Source organism: Canis aureus, chromosome 6, assembly GCF_053574225.1.
Source record: "Canis aureus isolate CA01 chromosome 6, VMU_Caureus_v.1.0, whole genome shotgun sequence".
NCBI lineage: Eukaryota > Metazoa > Chordata > Mammalia > Carnivora > Canidae > Canis > Canis aureus.
In genome coordinates this window covers 41642322-41669440 of record NC_135616.1, presented here as the reverse complement: position 1 = coordinate 41669440, position 27119 = coordinate 41642322, and the positions used below count along the sequence as shown (strand labels likewise).

Sequence of the window (27119 nt, the reverse complement as noted above, 5' to 3'; positions counted from 1 at the left end):
TCCTCTCCAACATTTGTTGTTTCCTGCCTTGTTAATTTTCCCCATTCTCACTGGTGTGAGGTGGTATCTCATTGTAGTTTTGATTTGTATTTCCCTGATGGCAAGTGATGCAGAGCATTTTCTCATATGCATGTTGGCCATGTCTATGTCTTCCTCTGTGAGATTTCTGTTCATGTCTTTTGCCCATTTCATGATTGGATTGTTTGTTTCTTTGGTGTTGAGTTTAAGAAGTTCTTTATAGATCTTGGAAACTAGCCCTTTATCTGATATGTCATTTGCAAATATCTTCTCCCATTCTGTAGGTTGTCTTTGAGTTTTGTTGACTGTATCCTTTGCTGTGCAAAAGCTTCTTATCTTGATGAAGTCCCAAGAGTTCATTTTTGCTTTTGTTTCTTTTGCCTTCGTGGATGTATCTTGTAAGAAGTTACTATGGCCGAGTTCAAAAAGGGTGTTGCCTGTGTTCTTCTCTAGGATTTTGATGGAATCTTGTCTCACATTTAGATCTTTCATCCATTTTGAGTTTATCTTTGTGTATGGTGAAAGAGAGTGGTCTAGTTTCATTCTTCTGCATGTGGATGTCCAATTTTCCCAGCACCATTTATTGAAGAGACTGTCTTTCTTCCAATGGATAGTCTTTCCTCCTTTATTGAATATTAGTTGCCCATAAAGTTCAGGGTCCACTTCTGGATTCTCTATTCTGTTCCACTGATCTATGTGTCTGTTTTTGTGCCAGTACCACACTGTCTTGATGACCACAGCTTTGTAGTACAACCTGAAATCTGGCATTGTGATGCCCCCAGATAAGGTTTTCTTTTTTAAGAGTCCCCTGGCTATTCGGGGTCTTTTCTGATTCCACACAAATCTTAAAATAATTTGTTCTAACTCTCTGAAGAAAGTCCATGGTATTTTGATAGGGATTGCATTAAACGTGTATATTGCCCTGGGTAACATTGACATTTTCACAATATTAATTCTGCCAATCCATGAGCATGGAATATTTTTCCATCTCTTTGTGTCTTCTTAAATCAGGTTATCCTTTGTTTTTAAACTGAAGGAGTTCTTTATATATTCTGGATATTAATCCTTTATCAGATATGTAATCTGAAAATAATTTCTCCCAGTCTGAGCCTTTTTACACTATTGATAATTTAAACTAAAAATAAAACTGTAACATGGTTAAAAAAATATACAATATCTTTATAATATTTTTCATAAAAAACACTACTGAGTTTTGCCCATTGATCTAATATCTGGTGAACGTGCTGCAATCTCCAATTCTAATCAAATCCTGATTTTTGTTTTTGTTATAATAAATATGATTAAAGCCTCTGCCAACAATAACAACTTTTCCTCTTCCTATTTCTTAAAACTTTTTTCCCCTCTGTTGTTTAATTGACTGGTATCATGAAGGCCATATTGGATACTAATAGGAGTAAACACAGTATTAATATGAATTGTTGGAGAAGGCCATTGAGAGAACGTGACTGTTGTCTGACCCGCAGCTGAACCCCAAGGAACTGGGCATTTGTTACTCTCTGTTTTTATCCTCATAATGCACATTCTGCCTCCTGTTCCCATGTTACAAGCCACTTCAGGTATACCATTTTGAGAGAGCAATGGGTCATTGAGACCATCCAGAATGAATAGGGACTGAATCCTATTAAGGCCTCTATAGAAACCTGTAAGGTTCTTATGTGTTGATGTGGGGATCCACTCATCCTGTAGTCATTCAAGACAAGCCTTGGGTAAGTTCCCTTGCTTATTAAACAAGTAAGTTCCCTTGCTTATTAAAACTGCCACCCACCAACCTAGACTGGTCTGCCTCTTTCTTTGGTCTTTTCCTGCTTCCATGTGTAAGGGCTGGTTTTGAATTTCATCCAGGAAACTCCTGAGGTAACAAACTGACAATTGATGAGTCAGTCAGTCAGGAGACCAAAGAAATTAGACTTGGGAACAAGGCATCTGTCAGGAGACATTCCAGGTTAGCCATGAGCCTCTGTGGGGAGGGATGGCCCCATGTTAGATGTTTACCAACTGCCACAGGAGTATGAGGAAACGCTGACAATGCTGGCTGTTTGAGAAACTGCACAGCACTGCAGCAAAGAAGGGATGTGAGTGGCTGCTGCTGTGGGCTGGCCTGTGTTGTGGGCAGCTGTGTGGGCCACTGATGCCTAACCAGAGTCTGAAGCTTGAGTTAGAAAGTTACAAGAACCCAGGTTAGCAAAGGATGTGCAGCTGTCCACCACTCTGCTAGCTTTGGGGCTGGCAGACACACAGGAGAGCAGGATAGGTGGAGACTTCAGCGTGCCATTTTACAAAGCAGGAAGGCACAAGGTCCACAGAGTAAGGTCTGCACCCTCTGACAAATCCTGATGGGGAATCAGAGGTAGAATAAGAGGTAGAATCACTGACAAAATGAGGATAGCAAAGGGGAGGAGGTTATGCTGATTGACAGTGAACAGATGGAACTGCCCCATGTCGCCTGACCCCTAAGACAAAGAGAAATTTTAAACAGTAATTACTCTGGACTTCTGATAATAAACATATGCCAAAACTTACATTGTCTCTCTGTCCCTTGAAAATGTAAATTTGATCATATCTTTAAAATGTAAGCCTCCTGGGAGAGAGAACTAAAGCAGTACCCACACTCATCTGAGCTTTGTGAAATCCAGAGGGCTCTGGAAGCTTCCTCATCCCAAATCCAGGCCTCACTGTCCATGAGAAAACTTGACAAACACAAATCTTAAGTCCTCTCCACAAATACTAGTTCAAAGCTTTTGGCCCTTCAGGTAGGTAACCATAAATTGTTCCATCTGCCACAGACACAATTTGAACCTAACTGTTATTTGTAAACAAGAGAGTTTCATTTTGTTTTACCAGATTCGTGGATAAATTTTACTATTAGAGCTATAGGGTCTTTGTGTCTGTCTGTATGTTTATGTTATGTGTACGGCCATACTATGTATAGATAACATTTTTCTATATCTAGATAACACTGTTAATACTAATTTTTTAAAGATATTATTTACTAGAGAGAGTGCATGAAGTGGGGGAGCAGAGGGAGAGGGGGAAGCAGACTCCCCGCTGAGCAGGGAGCCCAATGTGGGGCTCGATTCCACGACCCAGAGATCATGACCTGAGCCAAAGGCAGGAACCCAAATAATTGGAGCCACTCAGGTGCCTTCAAAATTAATTTATAAAAGATCTCTATTTAATTGCTTTAAAGGAAAATAAGCTTTAATATCAAGAATGAACTTATGTGAAACTAAAATTTAATTTTCTTTTGTCTGCTAAAAGGACAAAGTTTTCTGGGACTATTGATTTGTTCCTGATAGGATTATAGAAGGATTTTCTTTACCTTTTATTTTAAGTAATCTCCCTAGAAAACAAAGATTCTGGGAGCCTCTGGGTAGCTCAGTTAGTTAAGTGTCTGCCTTTGGCTCAGGTCATCTCAGGGTCCTGGGATTGAGTCCTACATCAGGTTTCTTGCTCAGTGGGGAGTCTACTTCTCTCTCTCCCTCTGCCTCTTCACCTTGCTTGTGCTCTCTCTCTCTCTCTCTTGCTCTCGTTCTCTCAAATAAATAAATAAAATCTTAAAAAAAAAAAAGGAAAAAAAACAAAGATTCTGTGTTTTACCAAATAATCTCCCGGGATCAATGTTATCTTTATCAGGTCTTTGATTACTTAAGAAAATTGAGTCTTCTCTACTAAAAGGGTGAATTCTTTTTTTTTTTTTTACAACTACATAGCTTTTTATTTGCCTCAAGTCTTTGTCATTTGGTTAAATTAATAACTAAATATTGTTTCACAAGGATATGATCCTTTTTAATCAAGTATTTGAAAACTTTGTGAAATTTCTGATAAACTTCCCCAAATCAAATTCTAAATGAAGACTTTTTGACCTTAAAATAAGTTTCTATAAAGAACTTATTAAACTCAACACCAAAGAAACAAACAATCCAATCATGAAATGGGCAAAAGACATGAAGAGAAATCTCACAGAGGAAGACATAGACATGGCCAACACGCACATGAGAAAATGCTCTGCATCACTTGCCATCAGGGAAATACAAATCAAAACCACAATGAGATACCACCTCACACCAGTGAGAATGGGGAAAATTAACAAGGCAGGAAACCACAAATGTTGGAGAGGATGCGGCGAAAAGGGAACCCTCTTACACTGTTGGTGGGAATGTGAACTGGTGCAGCCACTCTGGAAAACCGTGTGGAGGTTCCTCAAAGAGTTAAAAATAGATCTGCCCTATGACCCAGCAATTGCACTGTTGGGGATTTACCCCAAAGATACAGATGCAGTGAAACGCCGGGACACCTGCACCCCGATGTTTCTAGCAGCAATGGCCACAATAGCCAAATTGTGGAAGGAGCCTCGGTGTCCATCGAAAGACGAATGGATAAAGAAGATGTGGTTTATGTATACAATGGAATATTATTCAGCCATTAGAAACGACAAATACCCACCATTTGCTTCAACGTGGATGGAACTGGAGGGTGCTGAGTGAAGTAAGTCAATCGGAGAAGGACAAACATTATATGTTCTCATTCATTTGGGGAATATAAATAATAGTGAAAGGGAATATAAGGGAAGGGAGAAGAAATGTGTGGGAAAGATCAGAAAGGGAGACAGAACATAAAGACTCCTAACTCTGGGAAACGAACTAGGGGTGGTGGAAGGGGAGGAGGGCGGGGGATGGGGGTGAATGGGTGATGGGCACTGGGGGTTATTCTGTATGTTGGTAAATTGAACACTAATAAAAAATAAATTTATTAAAAAATAAGTTTCAGATTTTCTTTCTTTCTTTTTTTTTTAATATTTATTTATGATAGACATAGAAAGAGAGGCAGAGACACAGGAGGAGGGAGAAGCAGGCTCCATGCCGGGAGCCCGACGCCGGACTCGATCCCAGGACTCCAGGATCGCACCCTGGGCCAAATGCAGGCGCTAAACCGCTGAGCCACCCAGGGATCCCAAGTTTCAGATTTTCAAGAGGGTCCCTGGACCATTTCAAAAGATTTGATATTTCTCCCTATAAAAGTGAGATCTTCAACTAATTAGGCTTATTTGATATACTGAATTATACAGAAAGCATTATCAAATAAAAGTGTTACTAAATTTTCTCTAGGTTATATATAAACATATATATATTATTAATGTAAATATTCTAAAAATTATATTAAATTCCTAAAAATCTTATGAACTAGTATAATGTTATCATTTTAGTTATTTTTAAAAAGGATATTTAAAAAATCACCAAATTTCCATGTTAATTGCATTATAATGAACTCTCATCAAATCTTTAACCACAGCTGTTTTTAAGTCTTTTGTCACTTATAGACAGTTATGGTTTTACTCTAATGCTTCATGTTCCAGGAGAGCCACAGAAAAGACTCTATCATAAAGTACAGGTTTCTGATAGCTAACATTATACCACCGAATTGAGTAAGAATTTACAGTACTCCAATATAAAGCTGATGAATTCATAAAACTGAAACCAAAAGATCAAGATCAACACAAGTAATTATACTGAACTAAATGACCTGATGAGGATGATTATAATTTTTATGACTTTTTGTTTAAAATATTGTTGGTTCTTTTATAGTTTTATTTTTTCTGACTTAAAAAAGGAAACCTTTTCTCACTTCTCTTAGCAAATCAGCAATTTGCTAACCCATACCTTTGTTAACAAAGATAAAACATTTATATTTTTCTACCTGTCTAATCCCTCCAGAATCCAAAAGCTTTTTTTTTTATTAGAGAGAGTGCATGCATGCAAGTAGGGAGAAGGGGCAGAGGGAGAGAGAGAATCTTAAGCAGGCTCCACACCCCAGCAAGGAGCCCAACATGGGGCTCGATCTCATGACCCTGAGATCATGACCTGAGTCAAAATCAAGAATTGGAGGCTTAACACACTGATTCACCCTTGCACCCCACGACTTTTCCTTTTACAGATCATTTGGGAAAGTTTATATTTTACTTCAAAATTATCCATCTTAAATAGGTTTTCAAATTTATTGACATCTCATTAATATGGAAAACCAGACAGATATAGACTACTACCTACCACTCCAAACACTTAAGTATGGAAACAACTATAACAACAACTAACCATAGCTGAGCTAAAAGAAGGGGGAGGAGCTCCTTCAAATGTGTACACACATGAAAAAGTATTTGGCCAGAAAAAAGAATGAGGTCTTGCCATTTGTGGTAACATGGATGGACCTAGAGGGTATTGTGCTGAGTGACATAAGTCAGACAGAGAAAGACAAATATGGTATGATTTCACTTACATGTGGAACATAAAAGACAAACACATTTTAAAGAAGCAGAAACAGATCCATAAATACAGAGCACTGATAACTGTTAGAGAGGAGAGGGTGGGGGGAATGGGCAGAGTGGGTGAACGGGAGTGGGAGACACAGGTTTCCAGTTATGGAATAAATATATCATGGGATGGAGGGTGCAGCACAGGGAATACAGTCTATGGAACTGTCATGATGTTGTGTGGTGACAGATGGCAGCTACACTTGTGGTGAGCACAGCATAATGTGTAGAGCTGTCAGATTACTATGTTGTATACCTGAACCTAATATAACACTGTGTGTGTCAACTACACTCAAAAAGACAGAAATTTTTAAAAATTGATAAAGTACAATTAAAATCTGAAAGACAATAGATAGCAAATCTGTTCAAATGGTATACGAAGGAAAACTACGAGAATAAAACCATGAAAAAAATCAATTTTTTCTTCATTATTATTGTATCTATATAAGAAGATGGATGTTAACTGAACCTAATGTATTAATCATTTCACAATAGATATAAATCAAACCATCATGCTGTGTGTCTTAAACTTATTCAGTGATGGATGTCATGATATCTCAATAAAATTGTAAAATAAATCTCAAATCATCAAACAATTCTTTTTACTGGAAGTGTGGATTTGAAAACTTCTTACCATTCTGTCTGTTTTTGATTTAAATATTTTGAGGCCATGTTGTTAATTATGTAATATTATGTATTGTTAATACATAAATGGCTCATAATTGTATTATTTTTTTAGTAGATAGTTACGATTACCAACAGAAAATGCCCTTCCTTTTTCCCTCCAGTTTTTAAAAAATATTTTATTTATTTATTTATTCATGAGAGACGCAGGCAGAGGGAGAAGCAGGCTCTCCACGGAAAGCCCGATGTGGGACTCGATCCCGGAACTCCAGGATCATGACCTAAGGCAGACGCTCAACCACTGAACCACCTAGGCATTCCCTCTCCAGTGTTTTTAGCTTACAACTCCTTTTGTCTCCTATTACTATTGCCAACCCATATATAGATGAATATGTACATATAAAACATACATGGCAGGTACTGTTGATGGTTTTCTTGTATATTTTCCATTACTTTGCTTTCAATCTTTATTTCATTATGATTTAAGTGTGTCTTTTATAGTAGCGTTGAAAAATTGAATTTGAGAATCTATCTTCATTGCAATCGTGATATATTTATCATTTTATTTGCAGTGTTTAAACATGTTGTTTCTCCCTTTTCTTAAGTTTCATTATTTTGATCACTGTTTTTATTGAACTGTTTTACCTTCATAGTATGACAGCTATACATTTCATAAAAAATACTTATTGTGCAATAGACAAAAGTATATAAAAAGTATAAATTAAACAATAAATGTTTTTTAATAGTCCATCCAGCTTAGGATATGAAGCATCACAAATATATCTGTAGACCTCTGGCTACCATTCTCTGTTGACATTCCTGTTTCCTGTAGATGTTATCAGGTTGAATTTGTTGTTTTATTATTTTCATGAGCAATGAAAATAATTTCAGTAGTAAGTCTCTTTAAAATACATAGTTTCACTTTCTATGACTTTAAAATTTTACATAAATTGTGTCAAATGTATGTACTTGTACAGTTCACTTTATTCTACTCATTATGTTTGTGGATCATCAAGCATGTTGATACATGTAGCTTTTAATCCATGTACTTTATATATATTGGATATTTTGTTGGTTATTTGTGTTATAGTCTGGGGCTTGTCTTTCAAATTTTTGCTGCTTTTTGAGAAACACATAGTTTTAATTTTATACGGAAAAATACATCAAGTATAAATCCAATATCAATCAATTCAATATCATGAACAAATCCTACTATATTTCCTTCTAAAAATTCTCAAGTATCATTTTTTTCAACTAGACACTTTAATCTACCAGATTTATTTTTGTGTTTAATGGAGGCAAAAAGCCCTTTTAAAAAAATACAGATAATTAATTGATCCAACATAATTAAAATGTTTATTCTTATTCATCTGTTGTGCTACTTTTGTCATTTATTTTGTTTAAATCATCTCTGTTTTTCATGTTTTTTTTTCTTTAACCCCAGATATTTCTTCTGAGATAATTTTCATTCTACCTGAAGCACATACTTTAGAAGTTCCTTTAATTATGGTCTGTTATGGTGAACTCTCTCAAATGTTTTGTCTGAAAATACAAGTGGTCTTTATCATTTTAAAATGGAAGGCAAACTGACTACCACTTCTGAATTAATAGTCACTTTTTTCTCAGCCTAATATATATTGTTTTCTGGCTTCCATTTTTGTTGTTGAAAAGTCTCTTGTCAATCCAATTATGATTCCTTAGTAGGTAATCCATCCTTTTTCTCTACCTTTCAAATGTATTCTTGTCTTTGGTGCTCAGTAGTTTCATGTTGGTAAATGTAGGTGAGTGTTTCACTTTATTTGTCTTGCTTGAGATTTGTTTCACTTTCTGTACTGAGAATATATGTATTTTCTCAGTTCTGGAAAATTCTCACACATCTACTTTTTGCATATAGCTTTTTCCTCAAGATTTTTTCTGGAACTCCAAACAAATATATGTGAGGATTTCTCGGTCTCAATTTGCCCTGTCTTTTAACCTGTCATAGTGCCATATTTTTTTATATATTGGTCTGCTAATTCTCTTTTTAGCATTACATAAAACTGAGTCAGCATTAGCCCATCCACTCAGTTTTCCATTCATTGACTAGCATTTTTAGAAGTTATATTTATTTTTCATATTGTTGAATAATTTTTGTAGTCTCAAAGTGCTCTTGTATTTATCTGATGTTATGTAATATATAGCATTACATATTAAATAAATGGTCCAAATGCTCCAGCTGAAAGCCCGAGACCATCAGATGATAACAAAGTGACAACCAAATACAGGCTGTCAACAGGAAAGGCACTTCAAACGCAAAAACATAGGTTAGAAGTAAAAGAATGGAAAGCAGTATAGCAGAAGTGGCTATGTTAATATCAGGCAAAGCTGATTTTAGAGAAAGGGTAATTACTTAGAGATAAAGAAATAATTAACAAGGATTCAATTCATTAAGAAGAGAATACGTCTAAATGTAGGCACCTAATAACAGCTTCAACATACACAAAGGGAAAACTTGCAGAACTAAAAAGAGATACACAGACAAACCACAATTGCAGATTGAGATTTTAATACTCCTTTTTCATTATAATGGATAAGTATGTATAAAAGGAAAATTAGAAAGGATATTGAAAATTTGAGCAAAACTATCAACTAGACTAAGTTGATATTTCTAGAATATTTCATTCAACAAATGAAGAATACTTCTTGTTTTCAAGTGCACAGTTATATTCACCCAGACAGGTAACTTCTGGGCTATAAAACAAGTTTCAATAAACTTAAAACACTAGAATCATGCAAAGCACATTTTATAACAGGAAAAATTAAACTAGAAATTAATAACAAAAAGACATCTAGAAATCCCTAAATATTTGGAAATAAACTCCACATTTCTAAACAACCATAGGACAAATAAATCACAAAGGAAATTAGAGAATGCTTTATTTAAAAAAATTAATAATCTCAATATATGCAGAAAAAAACAAATAAGATCAATACTATTCATGATAAAGAAAATCTCTTAGCAAACTGGAAATAGTAATAAGCTTCCTCAACTTGAAAAAGGATGTCTACGGAAGAAACCTATGGTTAAAATGATACTGAAATAGTGAAAAATGAAGGCTTTCTCCTTCAGATAGGGGAAAAAATGGCATGTCTGCTCTCAAAATATCTATGGAACTTTGAATTGTAGGTCCTACCCAGTACTATGAGACAAATACAAGAAATAAAACAAGCGCTGATTGGAAATAAAGTACTCATGTCTTTATTCACAGTCGACATGATCATCTACATGGTAAATCCAAAGGAAACTACAAAAGCTAATGAAATGTACATTAACACATATGTAAGACAAAAAGTCAACATAAAATATCAATTGTATTTGTATGTACCAGCAATAAACTGGAAATTAAGATTTTAAAACTTAATAGCATTAAAAAATTAAATTCTTAATTCCCAGTAGAATTCTCAGTTCTGAGTTCAGTAAACTGAACCCTGGTCAAAATTCCCTGTTGTATTTATTATCTAGCCCTCAGGCCCCCCACTCTTACAGAAGGAGAGCGACAAGATGCTCTAGGTTTCTGGATATCTGTATCAGTCAGAGCCTGTGTCCACAGTTCTATAGATCTTTGATTATTCCTCTCTCCCTAGTATGAGTTACTCAGGTAAATGGCTGAAGTCCCCTTTGGAGAAGGATCCATGTAATTATTTTTATAAGAACTTTCCATGATACTGCAGAAGGTCCCAGCCTCTTCTTGATTCAATGAGTTCTGGGCCTGAAAGCTGGCTTGGGTTTGGAAATGGACAAGGGATCACAACTTTTTACTGAGGCAGCTACCCTCAACCTCCTAACTCACCTTTGACTTCTCACAATACAAGCTGGTGGTACCGAGTTGGTTGCCCATATATTTTGCCCCGAGGGATGCAACATTCCACTAACAGTCTTGGTAACTCTGAGAATCATCTACTGCACCTCCCACCCCTGCTTGGCTGAATTCTTCTGGTTTCTGGGGGTAAGGGCTATATGAGACCCTCCAGGGAGATGAGTTCAGCAATGGCCATCCTACCATTAGCTCTAGTCTACAGAGCCATCACTGAGCTTATTAAGAATGCATGCCTTGGTGTACTGAGTCAGAGGGGTGTGTCAATATTTAGGGTGATGTTTGCTCAGATGCGATCCACTCTGAGTGTCAGAGTTGGTCATTTAATATTTCTAAAGCGTCACCACTCTAATTACTGAGTCCTGGCCTGGAGCTTTCATATCCCTTCAGTTGCAGGATATAAGGATTTCTTTGCGTGCTACCTGGAGGGCCTTCGAAGAGAGGTTGCTAACATGTTTGTGATCACTGAGATTTGCTTTATTTAACACTTAGTTCTTCTATTGTCTTTCACTCCCCCTCCCTCTGTGTGTGTGTGTGTATGTATCAATAATCTGCTATATTTATCTTCCAGTATGTTCTTAATATGTCTTACTCTTTTTATTGCTTAAGACAATTTTCATGCTAAAATAAAATTTGAGCAAATACTTAAATTGACAGCTTGGTTTTCTTTCTATTTGTATTTACATTATTTATCTTATTTCTGTCCCTTATTCCAGCCTTTCCATATCCATTTTTATAAATAACAGATGGAGATAGAATTCACATATTACAGAATTTGCCCTTTTAAAGTGCACAATTTGGTGGTTTTTAGTATAATCAGAGGTGTGCAGATATCACCACTATAATTTTAGAATGTTTTCATCACTCCAAAAAGAAACTCTTTGCCCATTAGCAGAGCTTCCTATTTCCTCCTTCCCCCAACCTCTGGCAAGCACAACCTATTTCATATTCACTTATTCTGGGCATCTCATATAAATGGAGTCTTACAGTATAAGGTCTTTGTGACTGGCTTCTTTAACTTAACACAATGTTTTCAAGGTTCATCCATTCTGTGCATCAATACTTCATTTCTTATTAGGCCCCAATAATTGGGTCATGTGGGTAAACCACAACTTTCTTTATCCATTTAATAGTTGATAGGAATTAGGGTTGTTTCCACTTTTGGACTATTATGAATAATGGTGCTAAAGACATCTGTGTCCAACTTTTTGCATGGACACATTTCTCTTTCTTTTGGGTATATTTTTTAGGAGTGGATTTGTTGGGTCATATAGTAACTATGTTTCACATTATAGGAACTGCCAAACTGTTTAACCAAAGTGCATGCTCCATTTGTATCATTTTGGTTTAATGATGATACTTGTAGAGAAAAAGTTTCTATTTGTTTTAAAATTTAATCCGTTTTTTTTAAGACTTTATTTGGGGGGGGGAGAGAGAGAGAGAGAGAGAGAGAGAGAGAGAGAGAGAGAGCATGCAAGCAAGAGCACAAGAGCAGGGGGAGGGAGAAGTAGACTCCTTGCTGAGCAGGAGCCTGACTCATCATGACCTGAGCCAAAGACAGTGCTTAACTGACCGAGCCACCCAGGGGCCCCCAAATTGAATCAGCTTAAAAAGAAAAGAGAGGGCAGCAAACCAGAAAGACTCGTAACTATAAAGAACAAACTGAGGGCTGATGGAGGGAGGAAGATGGGCTAGATAGGTGTTGAGGATTAAGGTGGGCACTTATGATGAGCACTGGGTGTGAATATATAAATGGTGAATCACTGAATTCTATACCTGTTAACAGAATTACAGTATATGTTAACTAACTTAAATTTAAATAAAAACTTGAAATTTAAAAATAACCTACAAAAAATTTGAAATCAGTTTCTATCTTTTAAATGAGGGAGTTTCATTCATTTTTATTATTGTAATTATTGTTAAAGTTGGATTGGGTTTTTTGTTATTCAAATTTCTTTCTTTTCATTTATTTTGCTACCCTCTATTGTAAAGAACAAATATTCCTTTGCATATATAAAGCTATGGATTCTATTTTTTTTAAGATTTTTTTTTTTTTTTTTTTTTTTTTTTTAGAGAGCAAGCAAGAGGGGAAGGGGTAGACAGAGAGAATCTCCAGCAGATTCCTCCTGAGTACAGAACCTGACATGGGGCTAACCAAGAGTTGGATGCCTAACCAACTGAGCCACCCAGGTACCATGCTATTGATTCTATTATTCTTCTGAGGCTTAACCACTACACATTAAGATTATACTTATGTTTATTCTTCCCCATCACTTTTTTAGACTTCTCTTTTTTTTTTTCCTCCCCCTCAAACAGTGCAGGTAATAGTTCTCTCTCAGCTTTCTTTGAACTACCACCTCCTTCCCTTCCTATTCACTTTATGTTGGAATTGTCTAAAATTTTGTTCTGGGGCAGCCCGGGTGGCTCAGCAGTTTAGCACCGCCTTCAGCCCAGGGTGTGATCCTGGAGTCCCAGGATCGAGTCCCGCATTGGGGTCCCTGCATGGAGCCTGCTTCTCCCTCTGCCTGTGTCTCTGCCTCTCTCTCTCTCTCTCTGTGCCTCTCATGAATAAATAAAATCTTTAAAAAAATTAAGTTTTGTTCTGGGTTTTTATGTTAATACTTTTGAGAAGTATTCTTTGCTTACTCTGATTGCATTAAGTTTTACTAAATTATTTAATCACATCTAATTTCCATATTTCATATAATTCTCCTTTATCCATTTCTTACAGTACTGAATTACTCCAAAAATATCTTGTGTTAAGCTTTTTCAGGCTTTGCAGATCTGAGAATATATTTAATTAGCTACATATAAAACACTGTGAACATAATACATTATTTTTTTCCCGTCAGTCAGTATCACTATTGAGAAATCTTGTGTTAAACTCTTCTTATAATTCTATTGGATTTTTCTCTCTGGAGTTTCTTAGAATCTCTCTTTAATCTTAGATAGCCTTAAATCACAACAAATTGTTTCTTTGCTGAGAAACCCCAGGCCCCAGGCTCAGGTGCACTGAAGCTAACTATGAGTAACAATGAAAGTTATATCTTGGTCAATACAGACTCAGTCCTCCCCACCATTAACTCAACAATCTGGCAGAAGAAAAGGTGTAACCATTTTCAGATATAAACTCAATATACCTGTCTCTACTCTTCCTCTACCCACAATATCTGGCATTCAATTAAAAAGTATGGGACAAGGGATCCCTGGGTGGCGCAGCGGTTTGGCACCTGCCTTTGGCCCAGGGCGCGATCCTGGAGATCCGGGATCGAATCCCACGTCAGGCTCCCGGTGCATGGAGCCTGCTTCTCCCTCTGCCTGTGTCTCTGCCTCTCTCTCTCACTGTGTGCCTATCATGAATAAATAAAAATTAAAAAAAAAAAAAAAGTATGGGACACAAAAATAAACATGAAAAAAGAGTCCTGTTGCCAGGATATGAAGCAGTCAATAGAACAGATCCAGGGACGTCTGGGTGGCTCAGCGGGTTGGCCTTTGGCTCAGGGCCTGATGCCGGGGTCCAGGATCGAGGCCTGTGTCGGGCTACCTGCATGGGGCCTGCTTTTCCTTCTGCCTGTGTCTCTGCCTCTCTCTGCGTCTGTCATGAGTAAACAAATAAAATCTTTAAAAAAAAAAAAAAAAAAGAACAGATCCAGACATGGCCCAGATGTTGGAGATTAAAGAAACTACAATAATACTGTAAAACACCTGATGGAGGCATCTGCCTTTGGCTCAGGTCATGATCTCAGGGTCCTGGGATCAAGCCCGGCATTGGGCTTCCTGCTAAGCGGGCAGTCCGCTTCTCCCTCTGCCTGCTGCTCCCCCTGCTTGTGCTCTCCCACTCTGTCAAACAAATAAACAAAATCTTTTAACACACCTGATGTAAAGTGAAGAGAATTTTAGCAGACCACTGAGCACTATAAAAAGAGTCAAATGGAAATGCTAGAAATAAAAAACACAATAATGGAGATGAGAATCCTTTCAAAGAGCTTGTACAGTAGACAGGATGCAGCAAAGAGTCAGTGATTTGGAATATGAATCAACAAAGTTTAAACTGAAATATGAAGAAAAAACAACAAACAAAACCCCCACAAACCAAAAGAGCAGAGCAACTAAAAACTGAGGGTGGGGGCAATATATCAATATAATATATCTAGATGTACATTTTTACTTTTCTATTCTATTTAATATTCAGAATCCTATTTAATCTTATGTCTTCTACTTTCTCAAATTCCAAAACACCTTGGTAATTATTTCTTGAAGTATTTCCTCCCTTCTATTTATTTAAAAAATTTCTTTGTGGAGGTTCAATTATACGGATGCTAAAGTTTCAATCATCTTTCAACTAAATACACACACACACATACTTATGTACACATATGCATATATAGTATGTAAATAACTGCATCTCTAATATAGTTAGTTCTATTGAAGTGTGCATGTACACATACATGATACTTTCTCTCTTTGGCATTTCCTGTTGTGATCCAGGATTGCTCCTTGGCTGAGCTGTCATCTAGCTAGCCACATCAAGATTCAACCCATTGATTATGATCCTTCTTTTAACTACTTCTTGCTTTGTTTCTAATACTCCCACTTCCCTGACTTATGCTTCTGATGAATTTAGAACTGTGCATCTGGAGAGGCAGTGGACACTCTTCAAGGCAGGAGAGGCATGTGTTAACTTGTATCCACACTGACACTGCTCTTTTTCAAATGCCTTCTCTTTCTCTTAACCACTTAGACTTTAGGATGTGAAGGGCTTCAGCAGTAGGAAGAAATATGCTCTTAGCTGCTCCTTAACATAGTCAGGCTTCGCTGCCAACATGCTATGTGGTTACTGCCCCTAGCTGGGCTGTGGTGTGCTGGCTGGTAAAGGGAAGGACGATGGTCTGTTCAGAGCTGCGAGAAGGGGAGATGCCGAAGCTAGATATTCTCCCATTCCTGGTATACAGCTCTCTTCTGCTCAGGACTGCTGCTTCCCCCAACTGGGACATTAGCCATCTTGTCACCCCAGGGATTTCTCACAATGTCTGTTAGTTTGACGGATCTACAGCTGGGTTTTGGAAACAGAGCTGGGAGCCTGTGCTAATGACCTGTCTCACTGCGAACCAGACAGAACTAGGGTCTGAAGATTGGCATCCTCAGCCTGAAAACCACACCTTTACCTACAATGCTACACTATTTTCTGAATCCTTTGCTCTCACCTTGCACGTTTTACTACACTCCATGTTTATAGCTTTGCATGATTACATCTCACACCTAGGATTCTGGACACATTTCCCCCACTATTTCTATCTCTGAGAATTTTTAAAACATACCAAAAGCATTCTTTCTGAATAGAGACCTTCTTAGAACTCCTTCTAGTCATTTCAGTGACCCTTCAACATACATATGATATTACTTTACATTAATGACATGCTCCTTTATGAATGATCCTAGGCTGTTCTATGTCTGTTGTTGGTTCAAGGTGACTAAAAATTCATGGTCTTCCTTTGTTTTCTTTTATAAGACTTAATAGAAGGTGATAAATCATTGGCATTGATGAGGTGAAATACAAGATCACATCATGTAAGAAGGAAACTCACATTTTCCAAAGCCTCCATTTTTACTCATGAAGTCAAAGAAAGCATCAAGAATTCTGCACAGAGTTATAACAGTCATTATATCTTGGACAGGAAATGGCTGATATTTCTGATGCTTCTTTATAAACTGTAGTCCATCTGTGACACTATTTTTAAACATGAATTCAAGACAACTCACTCCTGTTTGATTCATAATTTCTGAAGTTTTCAAAAGCCATGACTTAACATAAGGCTCCCATCCCAGATCAACAGGATCCTAACAATACAAAGCACAAAATAATTTTACATGAATAAAGAAAAATACAGTGCCCATCTTCTTACTTACCATCTCTTTAGTTCACCGCTGCCCCACACAAAATATGGATCAGAATCATCATTCATCAAAGTGCAACTGATCAGAACAGCTTAAAGAATGATCTATTCTCAACTATGAGAGACTCTTAATCACAGGAAACAAACTGAGGGTCATTGGAGGGGAGCGGGGTGGGGGATGGGGTCACTGGTGATTGGCAGTAAGGAGGGCATGTGATGTGTGATGAGCACTGGGTGTTATATGCAACTGATGAATCACTAAGTTCTAAATCTGAAACCAATAATACACTATACGTTAGTTAATTCAACTTAAATTTTAAAAAAAGAATTCTTTGCTGTGTCTTCCATTTCCCTCACCACTGTCCTGTGTTCCACGAATCCTGAGGGTCATAGAGCAGGTATGGAAAGGCTTCACGGCAGTCTTCCTCTACTAGAAAAGAATCCACACCAGCAGCCTATCCTGCCTATTAAGGGCACTACTTGCTCACGGCTGTGGAAAATACTGACATTCCAGTGACGGAGCAGTCCTAGTTTAAATAGTCCTATTTACTCTCCTATTCATTTCTGGGTTAGAGGCTTTAGGGAACACAAAACTATTTTGATCACCTCTGAGTCCAGGGGTATTGATAAACAGTCATTAAAAATGCTGTAGACGATGGCTAAACAATACATTTTAAGAAATATGCTTTTGGAAACTTACCATATAGACCATTGCACATCGGCTGACAGTAGCAGGACTGGCCTGAGAAAGACTGTCTACTTCAAAAATCACTCGTATTTTATTAGTTAAGGTTATTCGCTCACTGTTTGCTAGGCATAATGTTCTAGTATCATCCAGCATGGAGTTTAGATTTTCTACCCAGAAGGTATCCACTGGACCATCTAAAATAATCCACTGCCACTCATAGTCTGCAGAGAAAGGTATTTTTAATGTAACTGAGAATAATCTCAGTCTTCTTTTATTACAACCTTGCAAATTTTCTATTTTGTTTGGAAAAATGATATCCTAGAAAATACTAGACTTAATATGTTTATATGCAGTTTCTAATATCTATTAAATAAAAACAACCCTATCTACACCATACACCTTAGTAATTCTTTAAATATTGTTTCAATATTCTTAGATTACTGCATTGTATCATTAGCCCTTACATTCTGGGTAAGAGAGAGATCCATGGATTTATCTTTTCCACAATAATATAGTTTGTGAGTTTCCCCCTTCTGCATGGAAGGGAAAACAGAGCACAGAAGTAGATGCCCTTCAAAGAAAGAACCAAATAGATTTCAGAGTAATTCATACTGTGACCCCATTTACTCCTCTTTCCATACACTACAGGCACCACCTTGCTCCACGGTTGTAAAAAACTCATTGGTCAAGATAGAGGAGGGATGTGAGGGTCACTGTGGAGGTACAAAATAGCTAGCTGCCTGTGAACATTAGAATCCCAGCAGAAGAAGGAGGAGAATCAGGATGCTAGAGGCTTTGACTGGTGGAAATACTTGCCTTGGTGCCTGTCTTAAAGCCCTAGGAAGGGGACTCACTATGCCCAAAGACTATGCTCTCCTAACTCAAATGCCAAGAAGTGACACACACAAACTAAGGAATTCTAGAAATGTAAAAGCAATAGCAGAAGCCTCTTTCAAAGTCTGAAAGATTGGCATATGGCTGATTCAACAATTCTATACATTACTCATAAGTGGAATTTAAGAACAAAACAATGAGTGTGTGGCTGAAGGTTCAGCCTGGAGCAGTGAGAGACTAAGGGGGCTCTAGGAACCTCACTGTACACACTCTCTGGCCCCTGGCACACTGCAAAGTAGTACACGGTGGATGTGCAATTCTTTTTAGAGGGGTATGCTTGGGTTGTATTATATAGACTGTGTGGAGTCCCACTTCAGAGGCAATGCTATTGTAGGTTTCCACACAATATTACTTTTACCTTTAATATCTATATGGTTCTTGTGAGATATTAATGTTCATTTATAAACTGAAAAGGCTTAATAAGACCTACTGCTTCTATAACATAAGGATAGATGAATATACCACAGTATGTGGTAACACTACACAGATTCTAAATAAACGAATGAAGAAAAAAATAAATAGTATAAGAACAAAATATCACTAATTAAAAATGTTTTTAAAGTTAGCAATAAAGCTCGTTTGGTTCAGTTTGTCTCCTCTGTTAATCAGTCACTTTACCGAATCTTAGTAACACTTACTCTGACCTTCTGGAATGTTGACATCTTTCCCCACCTCCTCAAACACATGAATGTCAGTATCTGCTGCATCAGAGGAATCAAGTTTGAAGACCTAAAATATGTAAGCAATAATATTTGTTTGATCACACTTTCCAATCCAAATGGACTATATGCCAATATGGTCTCTTGAGTATGAAAATGGGAAAGGCAGAAGGTTCTGTTGCTGTAAGACCCACAGAAGCAACACAGTGTGACTCAGCTAAGAGGTGATCACAGGCTATTTCTTATAGAGAATTCTCTTAGTCCCTCCCATACAGTTAAGTACATGCTTGTTATATAACATTAAAATAATACTGTTAAAGGACAAAGAAGATAGCAACTGCTCTGAATTTCTACCACCTATAAAGAATCACGGTGGATATTTTGGTGGGTATTTTCCCCCTCCTTCATGATAGTTTTAAAATTTTATTATGTCATAATTCTAAAATTTTAGAATGAATCAGAATCCCTTCCTTATACCACACACAAAAATCAACTCAAAACAGACCAAAGACCTAAATTTAAAAGTGGAAACTATAAAACTCTTACAAACAAAGCACAGAAGAAAGTCTTTTGACCTTGAATTATACAAAACTGTCTTCAGATATGATATCAAAAAAAACAAATGTGGCAAAAGAAAAAACAGACTGAACTTCATCAAGGTTAAAAGCTTTTGTTTCAAAGGATATCAAGAAAATAAAGACAACCCACAAAATGAAAGAAAGTGTTTGTAAATCATAGTCCCTGATAAGGGACTTGTATTTTAAAAAAAATGGATTGGAAGAGTTAATATTGCCTTCTTTTTAATTTTAATTCCAGTGTAGTAAACATACAGTTATATTAGTTTCAGGTGTACAATACAGTGATTCAACAATTCTATACATTACTCATAAGTGGAATTTAAGAACAAAACAAATGAGCAAAGTGAAAAAAGAAGAGAGAGAGAGAGAGAAGCCAAGAAAAAGACTCTTAACTCTAGAGACCACACTGCTGGTCACCAGAGAGGCCACTGAATGGGAGAAATAGGTGATGAGGATTAAAATGAGCACCAGGTGAAGTATGCAAGTACTGAATCACTATGGTGTCCACCTGGAACTAATATCATACTCTGTTAACTAACTGGAATTTAAGTAAAAACTTAAAAAAAATCTTTGCAGGCACCTGGGTGGCTTAGTGGCTGAGCATCTGCCTTAGGCTCTGGTCATGATCCTTGGTCCTGGGATCGAGTCCTGCATCCGGCCCACCTCTCACTCTGCCTCTCTCTCTCTGTCTCTCATGAATAAATAAATAAAACCTGAAAAAAACCTTTGCTTATCTGTTTGGTTCTAAATGTCATTCTTCCATTATATTTTGGCTAATGAAATTTACTAGTAATTTCTACTTATAACTTATGAGAATACAACATTCAAATTTTTTCTTTCTATTTACAATTATATGATGAATTTTGTATCAAAAACTTTATTTACCTTGCCATTGAATTATGTTCATACTTCATTAATTTGTAAGATATACTAGTGGTGTCAGAATGACTAGATCATCCTCTGCTTACACTTATTCCACTCTATGTTAATTTAAAAGCCAGTATCTTTCATTTTATTGTTTATCAACCATTTTAAGACACACTAGCATATTATCTCAGTTTTTTATAGCTTATAATTTTTCTTCTTTTTAAAACTGATTTTTAAATTTACTTTTATACTGGTAAGGATCTAATAATGCTTAAATGCTTTAAACAATGGATAAAAATATTTTATCCACAATAGTCAAAAATAATCCTTCCATATTAACTTACATTAGATGCATCTGAGATTCTTGATTTCAATCCGAAATCACTGTTTTTCTTTAAGTTCCTTGCATTGTTAAAATATACATAATTCCGAACTGCTGTTGATAACAATCCATCAGTCCATTCCATAGTATTAGGATCCAGTTGTCCATATAGTTCACTAACAGTGATACACTTTGGATTTAAAACACAAATATCTACTTTTCCTTTTCTTCCTGAAATCTGAAAAAATCCAGTGTGGTTTCTTAAAGGCATCAACTATAATACAATTATTTAAATTTTTACACTGTTAATATCAAAAGTTTTAGAAGAGGTCTTTCACTCCAAAGAAAGAGATCCTAATAATTTCTGATCATTAATAAATGATCTGGCAATTCCACTACTTGGTATCTATTGGAAGAAAACAAAAACACTAATTTGAAAAGTTATATGTACCCCTATGCTCAACATCACTTACAATGACCAAAATATAGAGGCAACTTAAATGTCCACTGATGGATGAATGGATAAAGAAGATGTGGTGTGTATACATGCACGAACACACACACACACACACACACACACACACACACACACAAAGTGTATACATGATGGAATCCTCAGTCATTAAAAAAAGAATAAATCTTTCCATTTGTAACAACACAGATGGATCTTGGGGTTATGCTCAGGAAATAAGTTACAAAGAGGAAGACAAATACCACATGACCTCACTTACATGTAGAATCTTTTTATTTTTTTAAAGATTTATTTATGAGAAACAGAGAGAGAGGCAGAGACACAGGCAGAGGGAGAAGTAGGCTGCATGCAGAAAGCCTGATGCGGGACTTGATCTTGGGACCCCAGGATCATACCCTGGGCTGAAGGCAGGAACTAAACCACTGAGCCACTCAGGGATCCCCTGTAGAATCTTTTCAAAAGACAAAACAAACCCAAGACTCATAGATACAGAGAATATATGGGTGGTTGCCAAATGGGAAAGGTACTGGCAGGGGGACCAAAATAAGTGAAAGGAATCAAGAAGTCCAAAGTTCCAGTTATAAAATAACTAAGTCCTAGGGAGCACTGCACAGCATGGAGAACAGAGTCAACAATACTGTATTAAGTTTGTATAGTGACATGGTAACTAGACTGGTGGTGATCATTTCACAATATATGTAAATGTCAAATAACTATGTTGTACACCTGAAATAATATAATACTGTATGTCAATTATACCTCAATAAAAAGGAAATATTAAATAAAAAAGACACAAATAAATAATATCAGAAATAAAGTATGGACATTACTAGTGCCTTGCAGAAATTAAAAGGATTATAAGAAACACTATGGGGCGCCTGGGTGGCTCAGTTAGTGAAGCATCTGTTTTCTGCTCAAGTCATGACCTCAGGGTCCTGGGGTCAAGTCCTGCATCAAGCTCCCTGCTCAGCAGAGAGTCTTTCTCCTTCTCCCTTTGCCTCTGCCACTCTCCCTGGTTGTGCACCCTCTGTGTCAAATAAATAAAATCTTAAAAAAAAAAAAACACTTGAATGACTATATGCCAAATTATATAATCTGCAGGATACAAATACCTAGAAATAACAAAAATTATCAAAACTGACTCAAGAAATAGAAAATCTCAACAAATCTGTAACAAGTAAAGAGATTGAATCAGTAATCAAAATCTCCAAGAATGTAAGTCCAAAATCAGATGGTAGAGGAGTTTCACCAAACATCTGACAATGAATTAACATCAATTTTACTCAAATTCTTGCAGAAAATAGAAAAGAAGAGGATGCTTCTCAACACATTCTATGAGGCTAGAATTATTCTGATACCAAATCCACACAAAGACACCATAAGAAAACTACATACTATATCCCTTTGAACAGAGATGCAAAAATCCTCAAAAAAGTGCTAGCAAACTGAATGTAACAGCACATGACCAGACGAGATTTATCTTAGGAATGGAGGGGCAGGTTTAACAGAAGAAAATCAATCAATGTGATATAACATATTAATACAACATAGGAAACAAACCACAAGATCACATAAAGAGAGGCAGAAAAAACATTTGATAAAATTTCACACCCTTTCATGATAAAAACACTCAACAAACTAGAAATAGAAAGGAACTTCCTTACTTATATAATCAGGAGCATTTATGAAAAACCCAGAGATGACTTCATACTCAATAATGAAAGACTGAAAGCTTTCTCCCTAAAATCAAGCACAAGGCAAGAATTCCCATTTTCACCAAAGCTGTTAAGCACTGCACTGAAAATTCTAGCCTGGTAATTAGGTGAGAAAAAAAATATAAAGCATCCAAATTAGAGAGAGAGAAGTAAAATTATCTGTATTTAAATATGACATGAGGGCAGCCCGGGTGGCTCAGTGGTTTAGCACCGCCTTCAGCCCAAGGCGTGATCCTGGAGTCCCGGGATCAAGTCCCACATCAGGCTCCCTGCATGGAGCCTGCTTCTCCCTCTGCCTCTGTCTTGTCTCTCTCTGTGTGTCTCTCATGAATAAATAAAATCTTAAAAAAATATGACATGATTATATATATAGAAAATCTACAAAGAATCTACAAAACAACTACTAGAGCTATAAATGAACCAGCATACTTGTAGGATACAAGATCAACACATAAATATCAGTTGCATTTCTAAATAGCAGCAACAAACACACTTCAACAACAACACAAAAAATTAAGAAATTCTAATTCCATTTATAATAGCATCCAAAGAATAAGATGCTTTGTAATAAATTTAATCAAGGAGGAGAAAGAGTTATTTATTAAGAACTACAAAAAAAAATTTTCTTGCTTACTGAAACAAACATCTGAAAATGGAAAGAAACTGCACACTAGCTGAAAAAACATCAGAACTGAGACCCTGACTTTCTAAAACTTTTGGAATATCCTGCTGAGTCTTTAAATAAGATAACTGAAGTACACACTATTTATTGGAATCTAACTTTATATTGAATAAAAATACCATATGATTTCACACATATGTGAAATTTAAGAAACAAAATGGATGAATATATGGGGAGGAGGGAACAAAAGAAGGAGACAAACCATAGGAGATGATGGAGAGCACACTGAAGGCTGCTGGAAGGAGGTGGGGGGAGGAGGGGTGACAAATGATGGCATTTGTCATGGTGAGCACTGGGTGTTATATATATAATTTATTTCATAAATTACAGAAGTCAAAAACCAAAGTATAATGAGAATGGAAGAAAATTACCAAAGTATAAAAGAATATTTACCATACATGAAGAACAAATATCATATTAAATACAGCAATATAAACTGCATTTCTGATAAAGTAAGGAACAAGATATTACTATAGTTAACACTATCTTGGAGGGTTAATGAATGCAGTAAGAATATAAATTATATAAATATTACAAGAGACAAAATTATAATCATTTGAAGATGATTCAATTGATCACCTATAAAAACAATTACAACTTAACTAGTCCGTGAAGGTGACTAATTACAAAATAAATATATAATTTAATAGATTTATTTTATACTAGTAATTACTAGTTTTAATTCAAATAAAAAAAATCCTATTTGGGCAGCCCCAGTGGCGCAGCGGTTTAGCGCCGTCTGCAGCCCGGGGTGTGATCCTGGAGACCCAGGATCGAGTCCTGCGTTGGGCTTCCTGCATGGAGCCTGCTCTCCCTCTGCCTATGTCTCTGCCTCTCTCTCTCTCTCTCTCTCTGAATGAATGAATCTTTTAAAAAATCCAATTTACTACAATGATTCCTAACTACTAAATTCCTAGCAATAAATTAAACATACTTATGTAAATAGGACATAAAATGTTACTGAAGTATAAATTAAGGTCTGAAGAAATAGAGAAACATATTACTTAGTATTTACCTGTGAAGTAGATTCCCTTTCTGTAACTGACAGGAGGTCTTCAACTGGTGATAGTGTTAATGCTCTTTCTAAAATTCTTCTGACTGTTGTCTTTCCTCCACCTGTTGGGCCTACTAACATCACACCAACACAAGTCTAAAACAAAGTTGCAGATTTATGATTTAGTTTTGGTTTACTGATGATTCAGCTAAACTGAAATCTGAAGGTTCTTATTTACAAATACATCTCTATGTCTGGAAACCCTTCCTTCAAATTACTGTTCAATTTATTATAATCTGGGTTCTGTTTCCATTGACTAGGTTAATGTCAAAATAAACAGAAATTTCCTAATTTTAAAATTCAAAGGATAACTTTCAATTCTTGATATTTTACAGTTTATCTCTTTCCAATTCTCCTTTATTTCTGTACGTTTCTCTAAGATTGGCTTCTGTAATATGATTCATCTCAGCTTTCTTCTTTATTATCTTCTCTCTTTTGAGTTTTGAATGTCATTTCTATTTTAGTCTTCCCTAATTCATCCTTCTCTCTCTCTCCTCCCCTACCCCACTCCCCCATTGGCCCTACCAATCTCATCAACTTGAGTGAGTAACTATGATTTGAGTTCTAATGACTTCCTAATGTGTACATCTTTTCCCTGGTCTTTGGTTCTATGTGCCTAAGTGAAATTTCAGTGGTCTATTAGATACTTCCATCTGGATGTCTCACATGATTTTCAAAGTCAACATAATTTAACCTACACCTTTTCATAATTGTTGCTTCTCTTATTTCCTGATCTAGTTAATAAAACCACTAGGTACTCATTGTCCAAAGTCCCTCATGTCTTACAAAATTTGCTTGATTCCATCTTCTTCTGTCCAACCCAATCACAATTGGTGTCATGGAGTGAAGAATGTTTGCATCTCTGTAAAACTCAAATGCTGAGGCTGACACCCAGTGTGATAATACTGGAAGTGGGGTCTTTGAGTAATTAGGGTTAGATGAGGTCATGAGGGTGGTTAATGTCCTTGTAAGAAGAGGGAGAGGGAGTTCAGAGTTCAACATCTCTCCACTATGTGAGGACAGAGTGAGAAAGTGACTATCTAGCAAGGAAGACTGTTCTTAGCAGAAACCAAATCAGCTAGCATGTTGATCCCAGCCTCCAGAACTGTAAGAAATAAATATCTGTTGTTTAAACCATTCCATCTATGGTATTTTGCTATTTCAGCCCAAATGGACTAAGGCAAGAAGGAAAGGGCCAGATGCTCTTAAAAAGAGTCCCTGATCATCTCTTTTAGACTATTGTAATAGCACTAAAGAAATGATTATTCTTAATAATATATTAAATAAATATGCCAAAATTCAAATATGGATAAATCTAAAATGTTTTTCATTTCCATTCCAATCTATCTTCATGGAGGTCTTGTGATTCTCTAGTCTGATAGGCAAGATGAGAAGCCCTGGATGTCAAGAAGAAATGATATATTCAAGAATGCAGCTAACTGGCTGTAGTGGCATCATGGCTTTACATGAATGAGTGGCAGCTGCCCCTCTGGGAGTGACTTTGTTCCCTACTTCACCTCCTGAAGCAAAGCTGCTGGCTCTGTTAAGCCCTTAATTTAGAAAGATTCCCATGAATGCCTCAGTCTAGTGTCCTGGTGGCTCAGCCTCACTGGGACCTGAAGGCTCCTGCTGTCCCTCCTCAGAGCCAGCTATGTAGAACCAGAGCACATCTGTCAATCCTGCCCACTGGTGAGAACTCTGACTTGCTAGTTGGTCTGCCACTTGGGAAACCACAGACTAGAAGATTAAAGACAACCCTCTCTAGGATTGTGAACTGTGGGAACAAATTGTGGCTGCTCCTCAAACTGAGCTACTCATGGGCCCGGGATGAGGATCCATTCTTTACTGAGATGACCCAGAATCATGCTGCTCATCCAGCCTGCCCTTCACAGACTGCCATGATTGTTGTCTGGACACAACATCACACTGGATGCGGCAACACGTTCCCCATCACAGAACTCACCAAGTAAAGGCCTGTGTTTGTGATGCAGAGAATACTGCTGCACTCCAGACTCCTGTCTCATAGTGGGAAAAGTCATACTGCCTTAGGGCACAAATGAGTCCCATATACTCCTGGCAGGTCCCACATTAGATCTGTGACCTCCTGTCTTGGGGCTATTGGTGGTGACTCACTGACAATGACACTATTTCAAGCTATGGGATTGCTGTTGATTCCAATCAGCTAACTCCAGCCACACCATTATGTTTCTTGAAACAAAATTTTTGTCAGTTGGACTCTGTACCATTTGCAGTCTAACAATGGTATACCTTTTATTTCAAGAGTCTCTTAACCCTGAGCTGATGGTCAAGATATTTTATGGGGTCTCTCCACTCCCTATCATCCATATGTATCTGGTATGATTGAGCACTGAAACAGCCTTCTCGAAGACGGACGCAAAATATTTCTGACTCTCTCCCCCTTACCTTCTCTTTGTCCACACACCTTGCCAGGGAGGGTTGGTCACTGAATGTG

The 27119-nt window shown here is 36.9% G+C and overlaps 1 protein-coding gene across 14 annotated transcripts in view; it reads right to left on the bottom strand.

Annotated features, from left to right (window-relative positions):
- Window positions 1–27119, bottom strand: part of DNAH14 (dynein axonemal heavy chain 14) — a 325158-nt gene that overhangs the window by 136396 nt on the left and 161643 nt on the right. For 13 of the 14 annotated variants that reach the window (XR_013381670.1, XM_077901271.1, XM_077901270.1 and 10 more), the window contains 5 exons: window positions 24608–24742; window positions 20746–20961; window positions 18936–19026; window positions 17416–17624; window positions 16407–16659 (listed from right to left, as the gene is read on the bottom strand). Coding sequence is in view for 13 of the 14 variants with exons in the window: in XM_077901271.1 (XP_077757397.1) it covers window positions 16407–16659; window positions 17416–17624; window positions 18936–19026; window positions 20746–20961; window positions 24608–24742 (904 nt within the window). In the remaining variant the exon portion in view is untranslated. The remainder of the gene's footprint in view (window positions 1–16406; window positions 16660–17415; window positions 17625–18935; window positions 19027–20745; window positions 20962–24607; window positions 24743–27119) is intronic. The other variant, XM_077901278.1, reaches the window with a different exon arrangement.